Consider the following 18,047-nt stretch of genomic DNA (forward strand, 5'->3'; position numbering starts at 1 on the left):
GAAGAAAGATCACAGCTTGGGAATGCTAACTTTGGTGATGAATAGCTCTTCTGCACACACAAGAAGAGCCCTGAGCCGCAGGAGATCCCCATTGACACCCTCAGAGCCATGAGCCCCTGCCCAGCTCCTCCCAGTCCCAGGAGAGCTCAGCCCCATGGGCTGGGGGACACCCACTTTCTTCCAAGCACCTCACAGACCCAGAGGCACGGGACATGCTACAGGGCTCAGGGGAAGAGCATTGCAGGATTGCACAAGGCTTATTACAGGATGCCCAGGGGAGGAACCAAATGTGGGGAAACGCAGGCATCGACATGGCTTGGGGACAACAAATGTTGGAAAACAGAGGGATAAGGGGATAAAAAGGGCTGGCAGCATATAAACAGTTTTCTGGTCAGGGTGCTTGTCTGGCCATGCCCTGCACTGGGTCAGTACAATCTGTCCTGCTGCCTTATTCAACTCTGCTTCTAGCGGTTTTCCTGAGGGACTCTCTACAGTGTGCACATGTTTCCATGGTGGTCTCAGGCCAGAAAGGGGAGCAGGTTGAGGCTGCTTGTGCTGTTTGCATTTGAGGAGTGCTTAGAGTGTCTGTCTGCGTTGATGTGTGTGGTCAGCCATGTATATATGTGTACCTGTGTACTGTAAGGGTGTGCATGTGTGTGCATGTGCTTTCTGGTAATACCTGCTCAGCCTTGCTCCTGGCTGGGCCTGGGTGCAGCCACCTGGCCTCTCTCGGGCTGCCGGATCTGGCTTCATGCTGGAACTGGCTCTGGACTGCTGGAGGCAGGTCCAGTAGTCTGGCAGAAGCAGATAAGGGAGGCTGGAGCATTGCCACTAGCCCCCTCCATGCTGAGGCTTGAGGCTGCTGTGCTGGTCTCCTCTGTGCTCTGGGGGGCAACCACCCCAGGTACAGCTTCAGGCTTTCACAGGAGAGCCAGAGGTGGCCTGAGTGTTGCATATGGAGGTGACAGGAGAAGCAGAAGAACCTCTTGGAGGTGTGCTCTCTCTCGGAGGAGCAAACTCAGCTCTGCTGCCTGAGCACTAACCTGTCTGCCAATGCAGGCAGTGAGGAAAGGGGTGGACTAAAACAACATTGTCATACGCTGAGCTGCCATCACTGGGACAGGGCTGGTAGGCTATTGGCCTGGGGATGCATGGTGGGATGGTGATCTCTGATGGTAAAGGAAATCCTATCACAGAAAACCAGCCTGTGGTTTTCTGTGTCACAGTCTGGCCCCCAAGGTGCCGAGCCCCAGGTGTCCAGATATGTGGCAAGCGTGCAAGGGTCGCAGGGCAGACGCCAGACCAATGCTCTGAGTGAGCACTGTCCTGCTGCTCCTTCTCTTCCTGCTACACATCAGGGACTGTCCTCTTGCCCCAGGTCCCCACCAAGCAGGTTGTAGATGGTGAGGCTGCTGAGGAGATGCGACCCACAACAAAGGGCATCACGGAGCTCGGTAGAAGCATGACTGCTGTGAAGTGGGAGACTTCCAGTCCAAGGTGCCCTAAGGACTCAGCCATTCATGTGGTTGGCACCATCTCTTCAAACTGCATCTCTCTGGGCCCCATTGTGCCTTTTCACTGTGCCCACAGCAATGCAGAGGTGAGGTGAGGGCATGAGTCTTCCTGCCCTGGAGTTGTTCTGCTGTGTTGTAACAGCACAATGTGGATTTACATTGCTGGAATGTCTGCTCTGGTGTGGTTTTGCCCTTTTTTATCACCCAGTTTACATGACCACCAGGATACCCTGTGGGCCTGAATGCTGCCTTATTTCTTGTTACTTGCTCTGCAGAAAAATAACAGGTCTCCCACAGTCCTAGTGTCAGCTAAGGATGTCACTCTCCCCAGCAGTACTATGCCGAATGTACCCCTGCATGAGAATCTATGCAGTCTCCTACCTTGTTCCTAGAAGAGGTCAGTGTAATGTATTTTTTTAAATCTTCCTCTGCTTAAGCTCCTTGCCATTTTGCTTCCCCTTTGGATTATCCACGCGGTTGACAGCTCTGCTACAGCACAGTGTTAGAAGGAGTAGATGCAATTTCCATTTTGGAGTCTGTCATTCAATGTGCCAGGCAGTCTTCCCTCTTGTACAGTCACCAAGAGTCCTGCTGGAAAGGTGTAATTGGCACTGCTGACTTTCCTGGCCCTAAGTAGCTGCCATTAGCTGCAATCCATGCCAGAGCTTCTGGCTGAAATTAGTTAAAAGTAAAATACTTCAGACCTCCTGAAGTCAGAGGCAGAGCTCTAACTGTGTATAGTCAAGTGCCTATCTTGCAGACTTTTTCTCTCCAGTGAGATGGGGGTGATGTTACCTGCCTCAGAACTGAGGAGAGGGGATGAATGGATGGAAGACCATGCCATCTCTGGGTGTCTGTTACTGTAGCCCTGGACAGCATGGCACATGAGTGAGCAATGGGCACTGATCTTGCTGTACAGCTGCCCCACACGCCGTGTACAACAGCTGCATTTAGCTGTGCACCATTTGAGTAGACAAACTTGCTGGAAACTTGCAGAATCCTAAATAACAGCCCTTGTCTTCTTTCCTGACCTTCACACCTGAGGCTGCAGATCCAGGCTGGAAAAAACAGGAAATAAAGAGGAAAGCTGTTCATTAGTGACTGTCCCAAAAGAAAACAGTCTGTGAACTGAAATGGCAGACCAAGCTTCACAGGCAATAATGCCATGGCAGTCCTGTTTGGGAAGGTCTGCCAGAGCATTCTCCTTTATTCTGCCTTGCATTAAATGAACCAGACTAAGCCAGCCTAACTCAGACACTCTGCCCTGGTTAAGCCTGGGTTAGATACCTGTATTTTCTCATGTGCCTATGCAGCACTGTCTGCAGTAGATGTGTCAGTCCTAGACTCAACATACATCTGGTCTTTAGCCACATCTGGTTTTAGACCAGCTGAACTGAAAGCAGTGAGTATGGATGCTCCAGCTGCAAGGCGCTGGGGAGCCAATGCACTGAGCATCAGACTCCAGCAGCAAGGGCCAGGCACACCATCTGTGTACCCATGCACTAGGATAGATGGCATCGCCCTCTACCACCAGGCCTGAGAAGCTGGGAGGCATCAGTGGGGTGGGTGGGAACAGCATGAATTGGCAGTCACATTAATTTGCTTTTTGGGCTGGTTTGATGAAGCCCAGAAAATGTATCTTTGCATAGTCTGACCAACAGTATGGAACCCATAGAGAGAGACTACAGAATGTCAAGCTGAAATTTATTGGCCAGACAAAGAGAAAGTCTTTTTGTTTGCACTAAGGCAAATGCTGCCGTTAGTGTAGGTAACAATATTGATTCTTTTGACGGGGTGAAAGTGTCAACATGGTAGGTAGCGCCAAGGCTCCAGCACTAGCTACTTTACCTCCCCCTAGTGCTTCTGCAAGGCTTCCCCTGGGCCTCTAAAATGCCTTTGATATGCATCAGTGATGAATGTTCTGGTTCAGCTCCAGAAGTGGAGGTTTCTGGCACTTCTCTGAATCTTACTGGTAGATGCTCAAGGGGCCAGGGCAGGCTAATGCTGCCTTGCCTAAGGGAAAGGCACGCTGTCCTTTCAGCTGGCTGATGAGCCATCTTCAGGATGTGGGAGCAGCCCTGCAGAAACACCCCAGAACAGTGTATGGAGGGCCACTTCACAAAACATCTTCATCAGGGAGGATCAAGCCACCTTGGTGAGTTCCTTTCCCCCACAAAACTGCCGGAGGTCTCAAAAAGGGCAATCAGGGCAGATTTAATTTCTGAGCACTGTTTCTTGCCTGCCCTCTGCACTAGCTGTGTCTTACTCCAGCACCAGTGCCAGCACTTCATGGGTGGGGGATAACCCCTGGGGCAAGAAGGCCAAGTTTTCACTAGCGTGTTCTAGCTTAGGTCCTCAGGCAGGCCTTCCCAGCCAGCCCCTCTCTTCTGCATTCCCACCCAGCATGCAGCCCTGCCACTTTCACCTGGACTCCCTGTTCCTTTGCCTGTAGATCTTGTTTGCACCTAGATCCTGCAGTTTTCCAGATAGCTTCTGCCCACCCACAGCAATGGCAAGGAGAAGCCAGAACCAAACCACTTAGGCACAAACAAGTCATCCAAATCACAGGCACAAGGGAATGTTGCTTTCTTTATTGTGCATGCAGGGGGATGTCTGGACCTGGGCCCGCTTCTTCGTGATTTTTCCATTGGGGTAAAGAGGCAACCAGACCATGCCTAACCTCACTACATGAAATGCACCTTGGCTTATGTGGACCTTAACTGGTTGACATGTGGAGTGAACTGGTTTCCTTGCTAGGTTGGTATGTAAACCAATGCGAATTCATATTCTGTGTCACCTTGTCAATCCTTTCTCAGCAAGGCTAGAAAAAGCTGAACCTGGTTTTAAATTATGTTAGGAAGTGATAGGTAGCTACCAAAGCCATCACACCTAGAAGATGCATCTACATGGTAATACCAGGAAATTAAATCAATTCACCTGGGTGTTCTCAAGTCTGTTAGGGAAAGGCAACGTGCCTTCCCCTTCATCCTCCTGACCAGGACAGTAGGTTTGATATGCATGCTATGGCCAAAACAACAGGTTTGGTTTAAGATTCTGCTCTAGCAATGGTGATCACACACAGGGCTGCTTGGCTGCTTCCTCCATGCAGCACTGGTCACAACATTTGTGTACCCTTTTCCTGTTTCTTGATCCTCCTTTTTGCAACCCTTGTACTTCCTTTGTCTGTCCCACTCTCCTTCCAAAGGAACAACTAGCTTCTAACTATTTTTCTCCATTGGTATGGTGGGTTTTTTTTTAACATCTGTGTCATTGGTATTCCTGATACTGTTACCTAAGTAATCTTGGCATTATGTGCTATTACTGATACAGTTACTGAGGAACTGCTGGCCTTGCCCCAGAAGGACCCCAGTGCTTCTCTCCAGTTGTTTGTGAAGGTTGGCCTTTCCTCACATCACTGCTCCATAACCACTGAGGAGATCCAGCTGTCCCTTGTGGCATTATCTGCAACTTTTGTCAGGTTTTCACACTGTTACCTGCCATATGCAGCCATTTCACATACCATGTTGTGCAGGCGTCCATGTTCTGTTCAGAGACCTTAACCTCAAGCCAGTGCCCAGTTGTAGTCTAACAGTGTAGTCTAACAGGAGCTGGTGGAAGGCTAGGGCTTATGTAAAGTTGATAAGGGGGATTCAGATGGGAACACGGAACGTCTAAACAAGAATTACTGTCCTTGGGAGCAAAGCACATCCTGGAGAAATATGTAAGCTAATTAAGCTGTTTTGGGAACCATCTGAAACAACTATTAGAAGTGTGATAAGAAGCACCCTCACGTGAACTATCCTCATTATAATACTAAAAGTCACACCCCTCGAGCTGGAGACCCCGGCCCAAGCAGAGACCCCTCACCTTCGAGAATGCACAGAATATTAAAGTAGCACTGTAGCTTTAAGTTGAAATAAGAGAAATGTAGACCAATAGAAAACTGCTTTGTGTAATTACTTATGCATATGCATAACTAGACTGTATAAATACTGTACCTGTATGACTGAACTTTGTGCTAGCTTTGTGGAGCTACCACTTAGCACCCATCTCTGTGCAGACATGAAATAAAATACCTCTGCCCTGTGTGTATATTGGCGTGTCACACACCGGGTAAACGACCTCACAACTGTGGGATAACACAGTCAGTGGCTAGTAATCTGCCTGTAGCCCCAGGAAATGAAAGGTAAAATTCTCATGCAATTACAGGACTAAGTAAAACTAATGACATGGTATGAGCTGTCAAAACTGTGCAGTTTGGAGGTTTGAGGGAATTCTGGGAAATTGCCACAAACATTTCAAGGACAGCTCAGGAAATTGTTCATGCTGCTGTCAAAACCCGAAGTTGAAGCCTTCTGTTCCTTGCCAGTCGCTCCACACCGGAAGTCTCCTGCCTATCCAATGTGGATGTCTCCCAAAGGAAATGTTTCTCATTCCCCCATCTCACAAAAGGACAAGGAGAATGGGGTGGCTCCAGTGCAATAACTTGTGGCAACAGCTTTCCAGTCAATGTCCTGGCAGAGTCCTTGCTCACGTTGCTCCTTAACAGCATTTTTTTGTCTTCTCCTTGCTCCAGCCTTTTTTCAATACTGTGTCATGTTTGATTCAGCTTTGCCCAGATTTGCCCAAGTTCCTTTATCTTCTCCAGAGCAATGCTTGGGAAAAGAGCATCACTTCTGCTTTTCAAATACAAACCAAGACTGGGAGGACCAACAATCTTGAAATGTAGGATGAGACTCCTTGCTTTTCTGCCAAGATGGGCTTGGGACCTGCCAATCTGTTTCTGCTAGCAAAGACCAGAGAAACCCACCATTCAGAATGAAACCTCGAGTAGATCAATGAAATTTCCTGGAAGCCAGCAGAACAAGGCTAGTTTATGTCAGCTGCAGATCTGGGCAGCTCTATTGTATTTTCCTCCAGGACCTTGCTGTAAAGCTCTCAAGAGGGCAGTTTTACAGCTTCTGTGACCAGAAGAGGTTGCCCCTTCATTTGCACTGGGGATTGGGATTGAACATCCTGCAAACGTGCTGGGACTAGGGTGGTTTGGCAACACTCCTCCTTGGCCATCCTTTGCAAAGTCAGGGAGGGCCCTTGAGGTAGCACAGAAAGGTAGGAAAGCTCCCCCAGCCAGTGGGAGATGCAATTAGCCCCCTTAATCACTGGCAAAATGAAAGCAGCTGCTCTGTAATTGGCTTTGCCTCAGGTCATAGGCAGCTTAGCTGAGAGAAATCAGGTTTTTTTAATTATCTGCCTACTGTGCATTTCCTGATCCCAAGGGGCATAGGCAGAGCAGGGTGGGCTGCAGAACCCAGACATCTTGTGGGGGTGGTGGGGAGAGCCACAAGACACTGCCTGCTTGCTTGATCCTTTCCAGGCATCACTAGCACCTGTGTCCATCTCTGACAGTACGCCTGGCATTTGAGGAGTGCTTCTGAAAGCATTGCCGGCTGCCTGCCACAGGCAGGAAATGTAGGGCTTGGCTGGCTGAAGCTTGTATGGTGCAGAGCTCAAGACCGAGGAGGCTGTGTACACAGTTCTCTGGGTGAGCCTGGTCTCAGGCCTGAACCAGCTCCTATCCCTAAAAAAAGTCACAATTCAAGTCAGCATTCGATTATCCTGACCAAAATTCATCCACAGCCCAGCTTCCTGTGACCTGCAATCCCTGGAGAGGGGGTTTTGTGGTTGGTAAGGGGCCTCTCCAAAGCCAAGATCCCTGGCCCTCTCAGTCTCTTTGTATCTGTTAAATATTACTGGCCTCGGATGGTCTCCCTGGACTTGTTTGGGAACGGGGGTTGCCTTTGTACAAGACCTTGCACGATGGGGTTCTGTGTTGGGGTGAAGGTTCCTGTGTACTAAACAAAGCAGCACAGAGAAGTCAGTTACTAGCTGAAGCAGTAACAAACTCTGCAGATCACCAGTGGTACCAAAGACAATGGTGCATAACTCAAGAGACAGTGCATGAGTCAGGAAAGCTAGCAGAGCCAGATGCACATTGACTCACAGTCACATGAATTCTTTACTGCAACTAGAGAAAAACAGGTATCTATTAAGTCCCATTGTAAATAGATGACCCAGAATGAAGGCACTTGGAAGACTTCAGAGGGGCCAGCAAGGCAACCTCTGCTCCTGCCTGGTGCGGCTATAACCCTCTCTCCCCAGTGATCAAGCACATCGAGACTAGTTTGCTCTTCAGGACTGTGCTCTCATGCACACCTCACACAGTAGTACCACACAGACTGGGAAGCCAGCAGGTTTTGCAGCAGGGGATGTGATGACACAGCCAGAGCTGCTGAGTTTGAGGCTGTTGTGCTGTGACATGCTTCAAAGTGTCATGAGATGTAATCTGCAAAAGCAGGCTCTGCTTCATCTGTGTCCATCTCCCCTAGACAGAGCCATATGATGCATTCCCATCCCCAAGAAAGGAGCTGGTACCCATTGTTCAGACGTAACTCCAGCTCCTCAGGACCATCATTAGTCACAGACCTTGTCAGTAACAGACGTTCCAAGCACTTTTACTTGCAACAGAGTTGACAGGCCGTGTACAGTTTCTCTGTGCCTTACTAGGGATGGCTGTTCTATGTCTGCTCCCTACTCTCTACCTTCCAAGGGAAGACACTGGGCTGAGGAGAGAGATTCCTGGTAGTCTGCATGACTCTCCTCCATGACAGCTACGCTTAACCAGAACTCCTGTTCAATGCACTTGTGCAAGTGTGCTGCCTGCACAAAGGCTCCCCGAGTTCACACCCATGGGGCAAGCAGATCAGGCAGCTTCTAGACTGCTCTGCTGTAGTCTTAACCCGAGTGGAGAGAACTGCCTTCCAGGCCTGGAAGAGCAGCAACTCAGGTGGCACAGCTCACCATCACAGACCCATCTCTGCCCTCTTTGCCATGAGAAACAGCACACTACTGTCTGCAACCTGGTAGGAGCAGAAGAGGCACACACTGCTGGTGGCAGGACCAGAGAAACTCTGTCCGCGAGCGTTGCCTGTTTTATAAAATGACTCCCGAAACACACGAAGTATGTTTAGAGAGGAGACATTGTTTTATTCTGCGCAGGGTGCAAGGTGGAATATTTCCACAAATCAAGCACACCTACTGTAAATCTCTTCAATATTTAGACATGAAAGTTAACATACCAGACCTATCTAATACATAATCATTAGACTAACTAAGCATCCTCTTCTTCCAATGGTCCGTATTTTCTCCACTTCAATTTAAAGCCATAGTGTTATTTTAATTCACTGTGCATGCTCACAAGGAGTCATCAGTGTAGTACTTTTGTCCCTCAACTGGGTTGATGGTCGCAATCTCCCCCTGCCATCTTTACCTTTCCCCTAGTTACTGTGATTCCTGCTGTTTTCATGGTTGTTGTGGCGTCCCTCTATCTTTATGACTTCCCCTGTAAGAGGATGTTCCTGTTATTGGTCCTTGAAGTGTTACAGCTTTGCATTCTTTGAGAAGAAACATATGCTTGTTAGTGAAGTATGCAGTGCCCATACCCTCTTATCTGGCTTGAGCATTATCTATTACCTTGAAGATTCTACAATTCTCACATTCTTGTATGCTGGTTTCTATCCTTAACTGTGATCCCTTCTTAGCTACTAATAACTCCTATACTATTTCTATTTTATTAAAAAAAAAATACATATTGTTGTGGTTTAGCCCCAATCGGCAATTAAGTACCACACAGCTGCTCACTCACCCTCCCCCCCCTGCCCCCCACGTGGGATGGTGGAGAGAATTGGAAGAGCAAAAGTAAGAAAACTCGTAGGTTGAGATAAGAACAGTTTAATAACTGGGAAAAAAAATGTAACGAGAAGGAAAACAAGAGAGCGCGAGAGAGGAACAAAACCCAAGGGAAAAAAAAAACAAGTGATACAACCACTCACCACCCGCTGACTGACGCCCAGCCAGTCCCGGAGCAGCGACTGCTACTGCCCAGCCAACTCCCCCCGTTTGTATACTGAGCATGACGTCACATGGTATGGAATTGCCCTTTGGCCAGTTTGGATCAACTATCCTGACTGTGCCCCCCTCGTTTCTTGTGCACCTGGCATAACATGGGAAGCTGAAAAGTCCTTGATGAGTGTAAACACCACTTAGCAACAGCCAAAACATCAGCGTGTTATCAATATTATTCTCATACTAAAATCCAAAACACAGCACTATACCAGCTACTAGGAAGAAAATTAACTCTATCCCAGCCAAAACCAGGACACACATATGTGGTTTAAGGTAACCTGGGGCCCCCCTGAGCTCCCCGTCCCCCGGTCACACCCCGTGTCTGTGCTTTCGGCCTGGCGCAAGGAGACGCCACGGCCAGCACCCCTGCCAGCATTCCTCGGAAGAGGCAGGCTGCGAACGCCGGGCCCCCACTACAGCTCTGCCCAGGCCGGGTAAGGCTGCCGCACTCCTCTGGGCAGTGGAAGGCACCGCGGGGCTGGCCGCAGCCCAGGCGCGGGCCACATTTCTGGGAGGCTGCCCCGCCCCGCACCGCCAGCACACCAGGCCCCTCCACATCCCCGGCGGGAGAACGCTGCGGGTGCGTTTGCAGCGTACCTCCCTGCAACTGCGGGCTGACAGAGCTCTCCCGCGCCGGCGGCAGCAGAGCGCTTCCCTTCCCAGGGCCCCCGGGCGAGCCGACCTTCCGGGGCGGGAGCAGCTTCCAGCCCACCCGCTGGTTCCGGGAACGGGGCCAGGCGGATACAAGCGCCCCGCCGAGGGCCGCGGCTTCGCCGCACCTCCTTGCGCATGCGCCGCCGCCACAGCCCGCCCCGTCACGTCAGACGGCCTCTCCTCCCGCGGCCGTGCCTGTCCCTCTTCGCGAGCCGTAGTAGCGCCGGAGCAGGGGTGTGTGGGGGCCGCCGGCATGTTCCGCATCGAGGGCCTGGGGCCCAAGATGGACCCGGAGGAGCTGAAGCGGAAGATGCGCCGCGACGTCCTCACCTCTGTCCGCAACTTCCTCATCTACGTAGCGCTGCTGCGGATCAGTAAGTGCTCGGGGCGGCGCAGGCCGCCGGGCACGGCGGGGTGGCGGCCGGGGCCGGCCCCGGCCCGGGGCCTGCGCCCCCGGGATGGGACGGATCGGCCCGGGGCGGCCGCCTTTTCGCGGCCCGTAGGGGTGTATTTGCTTCTGGCAGCCTCGTGAGCGCCTCTGTGCCCGCGGAGGCTGTGGGGGAAGCTTCGTGTCCCGGTGGCTGGGCGCGTCCCCAGGGGAGCGGGAGAGGCTCTGCATCTCAGCAGCGTTTCCAGAGCGCCGGCGGGGGCCTGAGGCGCCTGAAGTGCTGGGCTTGGGTGAACAGTGCTTCTGTACTTTTCCAGAGCATGAGTGTTTTAGTGTGTTGCATCAGAGGCTTGCAACTTTCCCTTCAGGATGCCCATCTGTTTAGAAAACAAAAGTCATGTTTGGGTGATTCTCTCCCCCCCCCCCCCCCCCCCCCCCCCCCGGTGGTGTCGACAGCAGGCCCAAGGCTCTGACCTGCAGCACAAGCAGGCATACCTGATTCCCCCCTTGAATCACGCTGCCTCACCTGTAAAAGCAATCGTGCAGGGAGAGAAGGAATTATGTGGGAGGTGGAGGGTGGTATCTCACCCAGAGTCTGAATATTTTAGATGCTACATAAATGTGCTGCAGTTTCGTCACAGACTCACTGCAGATTTCTTGTTATCTTTAGCTGAGTTAAGTTCATGCTGCTTTATTTTCTCTTTTCAGCTCCTTTCATCCTGAAGAAGCTGGACAGTATATGAACACTTAAGAAGACTCAGTATATGAAAATATAAAATGGACTGTAGCTGCTTTCTCGTTTGTTAATTAAACGTTGTGCCAGAGGCAGACATCCAATACTAAATGGCTCTAAAATGTTTCACTTAAGTATATCTGACCTGAGAATGATAGCCTAGTTGGAAGTATGGGGAAGTTGTCTGTTGTCCCTGCAGGTGAATTCTGGTCACAGAATACTCCCTAGTATCGTCAAGCAATGACTTGTGATGAACGTTTCTTGTACTGTTTTAAAAAAAGTCCATCTCTATTTTGTATGAAGTGTTAAGTGCTAGCAAGTTGCTTTGTTATGCAGCTACCTCTAAACTGCCACATGCTATGGCTATCAGCTTTACTGAACCTGTCTGTGTGAAAAATGAAGTCTTAAATGAATACAGTTCACAAGCAGTTTGATTTGAAATAAATGGAAGAGCAGTTGTGTCACTTAACTCTGTTAGTGATTTATTTTTAATAATCATCACTTAAACAAGAGGTCATCTGGTATTATTTCCCTAGCACTTGTCTTAAGCTCTCTCTCTCCTCCACCTTTAAAATCAACTTGTATTGAGGAAAAGCAAAGGAGACTGAAAAAGACAAGGCAATTATGTGTTTTTCAGGTTGCTAAATGTGTAGCAACTCAGCTGTGAAACATGAACATGTAATCAAGACTCAGAGAAATAAAAGGGAGAAGGGCAGCTCAGCTTTATCCAGCAGGCCTGTGCTAGTTTCTCCTTCCATTAGAACCTCCTGGATCTTGAATTTATGCAAAGTAAAGCAGGAAGAACACCATATTTCTTCTGTGAGCTAGTAACTGAATTTTAGTCACAGCAGACTTTTTACAATGCCTGTTACTGCCTCATGCCAGTACTTGTAGTGTTTTGTCATACCTTGAATTGAGCTCTTCTTACCATGACAAATTGCTGTGTTCTAGTAGTTCAGGAGTGTTACTTTACTCAGAGGCCGCCTGCAGTATTCTTACCTTGTACTGCTTACACTGATGTCAAAATAGGGGCATTTCCTTAGAGAAGCACTTGCTTTGTGAAGAGGCTTGTGATTGTCCTCTCTGAAAGGGATTTTGTAAGCTCTGGTGCTGATGCTTGCTAGTATGCATCAGTTTAAGATGACCCTGAACTGAGTTGCCAAAGCAGGAGTTTGATTTTCAGCCGTTTTGGGTTACTTCTCTGTTCGCCTAAGTCTTAAAAAATATATTTAGGATTTGATTTGATATCCTTAGATGAGCTGCACACCAGATCTCCAGAGAGACTTAAATGTTTCTCAGACTTGTACTTAACTCGTTAAAATAATTTTCAACTGGTGTTAGGGGAGTGCCTGCAGAGCCACTTGCAGCAAAGGCACTCCTTGCTCTTTTCTATTGCTTGCTCGCTCGGCTGAAGAAAGAATCTGTTCATCCAGTTTACTGTGCCCTTGGCTGAGATCACATTACCTGTATGAAGCATGGTGGAATACTCGTTGTGCTTGCCCAAATCTTGTGATCACAAAGTCTTGTATGAAAAGCAAGGGGAAAAAGATTGTTAGGTCAATTCAGACCGAAGGGGTAGACTTTATGGTTGGCTGGCATCAGAGAAGAGAGGAATTACGAAAAATAGAGAGACTGGCCCTTGGAAGTTTCCACCCTTCCATTTTGGCCAGAGCTTGAGCTTGCCTGCAGAAAGCTGTTCTTGAAGCCTATGTAGGTTTGAAGCCGGAAGAGGGACAGATACGGGAGGAGCTCATAACACTGAGCACTGTATATTGACTCTTAGCTTCAGGCCTGATGTACTGTAAAAAGCCCCCCTGAATACCCATCCCCAAGACAGGCAGGGGTTGAAAGTGAGTTTATGAATGGCAGGCTTGGAAACTGGGTATTAATTTGGAAGCATAACCAAGTAATTTGGAGACTTCTTACCAGAGCTGACATGTGGCACTGGAGCATTGGATGCCCACTGCAGTTAAACGAAATAACCCAGTCCTATTTAATTCTCTGGATTTTACTGAAAAATGAAAGCAAGAATATTCCTGAGCTCATTTACTTTGATACCTTTGTAAAATGGAACAAGTGCAATTGAATAAATTGTGGGATTATATTATCCAGTTGACAAATTAATGCAGCAGGTAACTGCGTTGAAGTTACAATGTTGATGGTGGAAGTAATGAGATACATTAAAGAGTTTGGTTCTGCCTGTGCCAGCCAGAATCCTCAACCATCCTATCTTCTGCCCAGCTATGGAGAATGGGACACTGGTATCCCTTTTGGTCTTGGGCCTTTGTGCAGGGTCAGAGGTAGAGCGGTAGAGTCCTCAGGAAGTATAGGGATGTGAAGGTTTCTAGCAAGCCAATTTCACTTTTCTATATCCTTAAAATCATGTATATGGCACCCATTTTTGTCCACTTGCAAGCACATTTCAAGGCTTAACACAGCTGACCTGTCAGCAGTTCTGTGTACTAAAGAAATGTACTTGCTCAAGACTGGGTTTGAACTGGCTGGTGGGAGCTGTTAAAGACTCTTCTAGGAAGTCACTTTCAGGCACATTGAGAAATGAAGCCATCTCCTTATTAAAATAGGAGAAAATAAATGGTTGGTATTTTTCTTGTGACTGTGGCTTTCTGCAATCTCTGATACACCATGCAATTAACTGCATATTTCTCCTCCAAGGAGGAGAGATATATGCAGCAGGAGGGTAAGGGGGATTGCAGTCTGGCCGATGACTCCCATCTGTTGCCTCTTCACATCTATGGCCTGTCCCGCTAAAGTACAAGATGTGCTGCTGTGTGGTCTCAGACCCTGGAGAAACAGCTACTTATCTTCCAAGCAGAAGCAGAGTGCCTATGTCAAGTATAGGGTCAGGATAGCAAGACAAGTAGAGCACAAGCCCTCATGAAGCTCAGAGCTCAGGCTATCCTGTAGGTACCTTTTCTCAGGTGACTTTATGACTGTTGGCAGTAGGGAGAGGACACGCTTATTCCCCTCACATTCTAGGCTCTTAGCAACAGAATTTTCTTTCTGCTCTGTCTCAGGGACCTCCATCATCCACCTGTGATGCAAGTCCTAGTGTTGGGGGTAGTCTAGGCCTGCGTCAACACTCTCAGTGTAGAGTCCTCATCTATTTGACTACAGTTAACTTGATGCAAGCAGGTTGCAGGCTTACCTTAGGTAAAGGACGTAAGACTGAAAACAGAGATATTCCTATGTCCAGCATGTGACCATATCAATGTGACACTTCCATGCGCTCATGCTCCTCAGAGCAGCTATTTCAATGTCTTGGCATTTTCTAAAACAACCTTGCCATCATAACACTTTTGGACCTAAAATACGGAAGCTCTGTATAATTTGCCAGCACTAACCAGGCTTCTATTCACAAATTCTTTCCAGGCTTATCTCAAGTTTGGGTCTCCTACTCCTCATCTTACAGGGCATTTGTTTTGCTAATGGGGTGCTTTTCCCAGTGTGGGATCTGTGATCCATTTTTCCAGAGGCCCTCTTTCACATTGTCCTGCTCAGCAGCTCTGTGACTTCACCACCACCATGCTTGGATGCTTAATAGTGTTAGAGCTCAAAGGGGAAGAGTGTGGGCCTTGGTAAAACTTTAGGGAAAAGGGCATGCATGAGGGCAAGGAAAACCTCTTAATGCCATTAGCATGCAGCATCCCGAGGAAGACATGGTTGAATCAGGCAGCCTCCTCAACTGGGCTTGGTTCACAGCTAGCAGGAAAGGCAAGAGCAGCGCATGGTAGTGCTGTTTAAAACCAGTAGCTTCTGCAGTACAGAACATGTGAAATCCTGGAATGAATGTCTCCACGTTCTGGGGTGTCTTCAGATGGGAAGGTCTGCTACTCCCCTGCACCAGCCTCCTGGCCCTTCCATCATGTGTGGAGTGCCTAATAGCAGCCTTCCTGTAACTACAAGAAGGTTATCAAGAAGATGGCATCAGGCTTCTCACAGTGGTGCACGGCAGGGGGATGAGAGACAGCAAGCATAAATTGAAAAGAGAGATTTTGACTGGGTGTAAGGAAACACTTCTTCCACATGAGGACAGTCAAGCAGTGGAAGAGGTTGCCCAGAGAGGCTGGGCAGTCTCCATCCTCATAGGTTTTCAAGACCAGGCTGGATAAAACCCTGAATAACCTGGTCTGGCTCTTAGCTGACCCTGCTTGGAGCAGGAGGGTGGACTATAGACTTCCGGAGGTCTCTTCCAGCCTGAATTATCCTATTCTATGAAAATGAAGCAGAGTTCTGTGATCTCTGTGACACAGAACCATTACCTGACCAACAAGCTGTGATTTCCTTCCCTTGGGTTGTATGGGCAGCTACACACCAAGCAATTGTGAAGGAGAGCAGCCTATCTCTTCAACTGTGGAGCTGATTTCAGTGCCTCATTTGATCAAGATGCCTTCCAAATTGACTCCTGAGACTGGAAATGAAGATCAATGAGGAAATGGAAAAAATACTATTTGCCAAAACTGTTCCAGTGGTTGCAGGTACATGAGTTCAGACAGTCAGAATAAGCATGACTCTGGGCAATATTAATCATCCCTGCATTTAGTGAGGGAAGACAAGCACTCAACTGGAGAACAGCCAGCTATAGACAGGCAGCACAGTATAGAGAAACATCTGATCTAGTGGAAGGCATCCCTGCCCATGGCAGGGGGGTTGAAACTAGATGATCTTTAAGGTGCCTTCCAACTCGAACCATTCTATGCTTCTATGATCTAGCAGCATGTCAAAGACACTAGAAAAATAATGAGGAAATTTTGAAGCACTTAGCATTGAGAATTAGCACAGAGGAGTGTTTAGCATCTTTTTAGATAAAAGTACTGGACTGGAAAGTGTATAAAAGTGCATCTGCAAAACTGTGATGTGTAAGCACTGAAAAGCAGCACAACTTTTCTCTAGATCAGTGTTAAACACAGTGCAGCCTTTTTGTTCACAGCCTTGACATCACACTAACAAAGACTGGCATGGTTGTAATAGTATGTAACATGAACTTGCAGTGGAAGTGCTGGTTAAAAGCAAGAGTAATTAATCATTGTAAGGTATGCTCATTGTAATAGACAATGGTATTTACAGTTATCCCCTAATGTGAAACCAATTGCTTCATCTTCCAACCAATGAACTGTTCTTGTACTTCTCCTGCATTTAAGATCTGTTGCTAACTCCTGGTTTTTTTGTTACGCAGGTAACTGTTATCACATAACTCCTTTTTTTTCAGTCAGATAAAGTAAGTTCTAAGTCTTGCTGTACAGTATTTTCTCCAACCTCTGTGCATTTGAAATCCTCTCCGATAAAACAAACAGACCTATTATAATATGGAAAGCAGAACTATTATTCCAATGCCCATCTCACAGTTAGGCAAATTAGTGCCTTGGATGTATCTGGTTATTCAGCGAGCAATTACATTCCCTCTTGCACTGCATCTGCAGAACCATCATGTTCAGCTGCTTGTCCACTCTTATGCCTAAATCTTTCCAGCATCCCTTTAGAGGCTCCAATTCCGTCTCCAGAACTCACATTCTCTGCTCCTAGATTCCTGTCAATGCCTTGTGCTTGGATGTACCTGTCTGCTCAAGCAGCCTGGGGTCCCCAGCAGTCTGACTCACCTGCAGATCCACGCAGTGGTCATTTCATACATAGCTTCAGAGGGCTAGTGGGAATTGTGAGCACTTGCACAGGGCACAAGCCCCTGTGAAATGCCCACAGTGTCTGAGGATTGTCTATGTTAAACCACTTAAAAGGTGTATGTCTCCCATTGCCCACACTGTTACTGCCTTAAAACAGCTGCCATATAAAACAAAGCTGAAAAAACTCTTGCAAGAAGTTTCACAGATGTACAAAAGCCTCTACCAAATTTATAATCACAGACAATTACTTTCTTTTTGACCTCTTTGCCCCAAAGCCCCAGCATCTATCCTTGCCAGCATTCCTACCTTTTACTAACCAAATCATACCTCAAGCTTCTCCACCATGGCCAGTCTTGGGGAGCCAACCCATGAATCATAGAATCATAGAATATCTCAAGTTGGAAGGGACCCATAAGGATCATCAAGTCCAACTCCGTGCTCCTCGCAGGACTACCTAAAACTAAACCATATGACTAAGACCGTTGTCCAGACATTCCTTGAACTCTGACATGGTTGGTGCTGTGACCACTTCCCTGGGGAGCCTGTTCTAGTGGCCACCCTCTCAGTGAAGAACTTTTTCCTAATGTCCAGTCTGAACTTCCCCTGACACAGCTTCATTCCATTGTAACAGCCATGGCTTGCTCTGCTTTCTCTCTGTGGATGGTATAGCAGGATTAACCTGCCTGAACTCTAGCTCTATGGAGTTGTTTAGTGTAACAGCTGCTGTGACAACAGGTTTGCTATGGTGTGGTGTATGTAGTGACTAACATACCAACACCAAGCAGAAAATAACCAAGCAGTTATTTTCTTCTCTACAACCCTTGAATAAAATGCAGTGTAGAAGAGTAGAAGCACGGTGGAAAGACTCCAAGTTGAAAACACAGCCCCAAACCCCTGTCCAAGGCAGCACAGGGCTTCATTGCTGAAAGTGATTGTAAGGATTATGAAAAGACCTAAAATCCCCAAAGACAAAAAGAGATGTTGTAAATATGTTTCCTTTTACTTTCCCTTTTGCAAATAATTTAGCCTAGCCTGTCAGTATTGTTGGCCTTAAGTAAGGAAGCTTAGATAGTAGAATTGCTAATGAGCATTCTTTATTTGAAGGAAACCTACGTATGGTCTCCCCCCCCCCCCCAACAATAATCATTAGAGTAAGAATG

The 18,047-nt window shown here is 47.9% G+C and overlaps 1 protein-coding gene across 1 annotated transcript; it reads left to right on the forward strand.

Moving 5' to 3' along the window:
- The first annotated feature begins 10,284 nt into the window (after positions 1-10,284).
- Positions 10,285-11,720, forward strand: TOMM5 (translocase of outer mitochondrial membrane 5). Its single transcript, XM_072859415.1, has 2 exons — positions 10,285-10,504; positions 11,227-11,720. Exons 1-2 carry the CDS (start codon positions 10,384-10,386, stop codon positions 11,259-11,261), a joined length of 156 nt encoding a protein of 51 aa, XP_072715516.1. The 5' UTR covers positions 10,285-10,383; the 3' UTR covers positions 11,262-11,720.
- The last annotated feature ends 6,327 nt before the right edge of the window (positions 11,721-18,047 follow it).

The sequence above is a fragment of the Ciconia boyciana genome, chromosome 4, assembly GCF_034638445.1.
Source record: "Ciconia boyciana chromosome 4, ASM3463844v1, whole genome shotgun sequence".
Classification (NCBI taxonomy): Eukaryota; Metazoa; Chordata; class Aves; order Ciconiiformes; family Ciconiidae; genus Ciconia; species Ciconia boyciana.

Bases quoted from the DNA above. Each gene is read 5' to 3' on its own strand.
- TOMM5 (XM_072859415.1), top strand. From the start codon at position 10,384: ATGTTCCGCATCGAGGGCCTGGGGCCCAAGATGGACCCGGAGGAGCTG. The intron at 10,505-11,226 runs GTAAGTGCTCGG...TTCTCTTTTCAG, and splicing joins CGTAGCGCTGCTGCGGATCA to CTCCTTTCATCCTGAAGAAG.